Genomic DNA, 887 nt, shown 5'->3' with positions numbered 1-887 from the left:
AAAAAAAGAAAAACGAAATTTTTATTCATAACATCGTTCCTTTTTCCCCTCATTCTCTGCTACAACTATAACCCATAGTTATTTCAACATTTTCTCATAATCTATCATTCATACAAATTAATTCATTGGATAAATGCAGTTTTCTAAACTGCGGTGAAATTCATATTGCTCGGTCCAGGTAAGCAGTGATGATAAGCGGTCGTGCTCAGAATGAATTCATTGATGATTGATCGAAGAAGTATTATACAAAGGAATAAGTTCAAAGTTCAAAGGTTCAAGTTCAAAATTTAAAGGTTCACTAATTTAGTATAATGTTTGGTGCAAGAAATTTCAGATTTATTGTGAAGATATTTCAGAGAATGTATGCTAATTTTCTTGAATTTTATACGTTAAAAGAACTAAAATTCATTTAGAATCCACAACGGTCAAGAAATGAAGAGAAAGTATTCGATTTTTTTGAAATTGATTTCCAAAAATGAAAATTTAAATTCAATAAATTAGGAAAAATACGAAATTAAAAAAAATACCTAATTATAAATAGCTGTTTTTTCTTGTTTTCGAAATAAATAGCAAATATTTTATCATATCAGAACCGCATTTTCGGACCCAGACTGCTGATAATATTATGACTAATTGTCGAAATGATTCCTTTGTTTCTATCCGTTTTACTGCTGCGCAATGACAGTATTGCGGGTACTATTATCATACCATGATAAGTACCTAATAATACTACTACCACTATCGTTTTGGCAAATGATCCGACTGATTCGGTGGAAATCAGAAATACAGGTAACATACTTAAGGTGGTGGATATAGCAGCCTGAAAAAAAATAGAACAGATAAACATATTAATTAAGGAAATGATAAGCTGAATAAGTAGTAAATTT

The 887-nt window shown here is 29.5% G+C and overlaps 1 protein-coding gene across 1 annotated transcript; it reads right to left on the bottom strand.

The window, feature by feature from the left end:
* Window positions 1-586: 586 nt before the first annotated feature.
* On the bottom strand, window positions 587-820 carry LOAG_16073 (hypothetical protein; the record flags this gene model as incomplete). Its single annotated transcript, XM_003151562.1, has 1 exon — window positions 587-820. A coding segment is annotated over one exon (234 nt), but the record flags the coding sequence as incomplete, so codon positions are not given.
* Window positions 821-887: the final 67 nt, after the last annotated feature.

Source organism: Loa loa (genome assembly GCF_000183805.2).
Source record: "Loa loa unplaced genomic scaffold supercont3.3893, whole genome shotgun sequence".
NCBI classification, from domain to species: domain Eukaryota; kingdom Metazoa; phylum Nematoda; class Chromadorea; order Rhabditida; family Onchocercidae; genus Loa; species Loa loa.
This window is presented reverse-complemented; position numbering and strand designations above follow the sequence as displayed.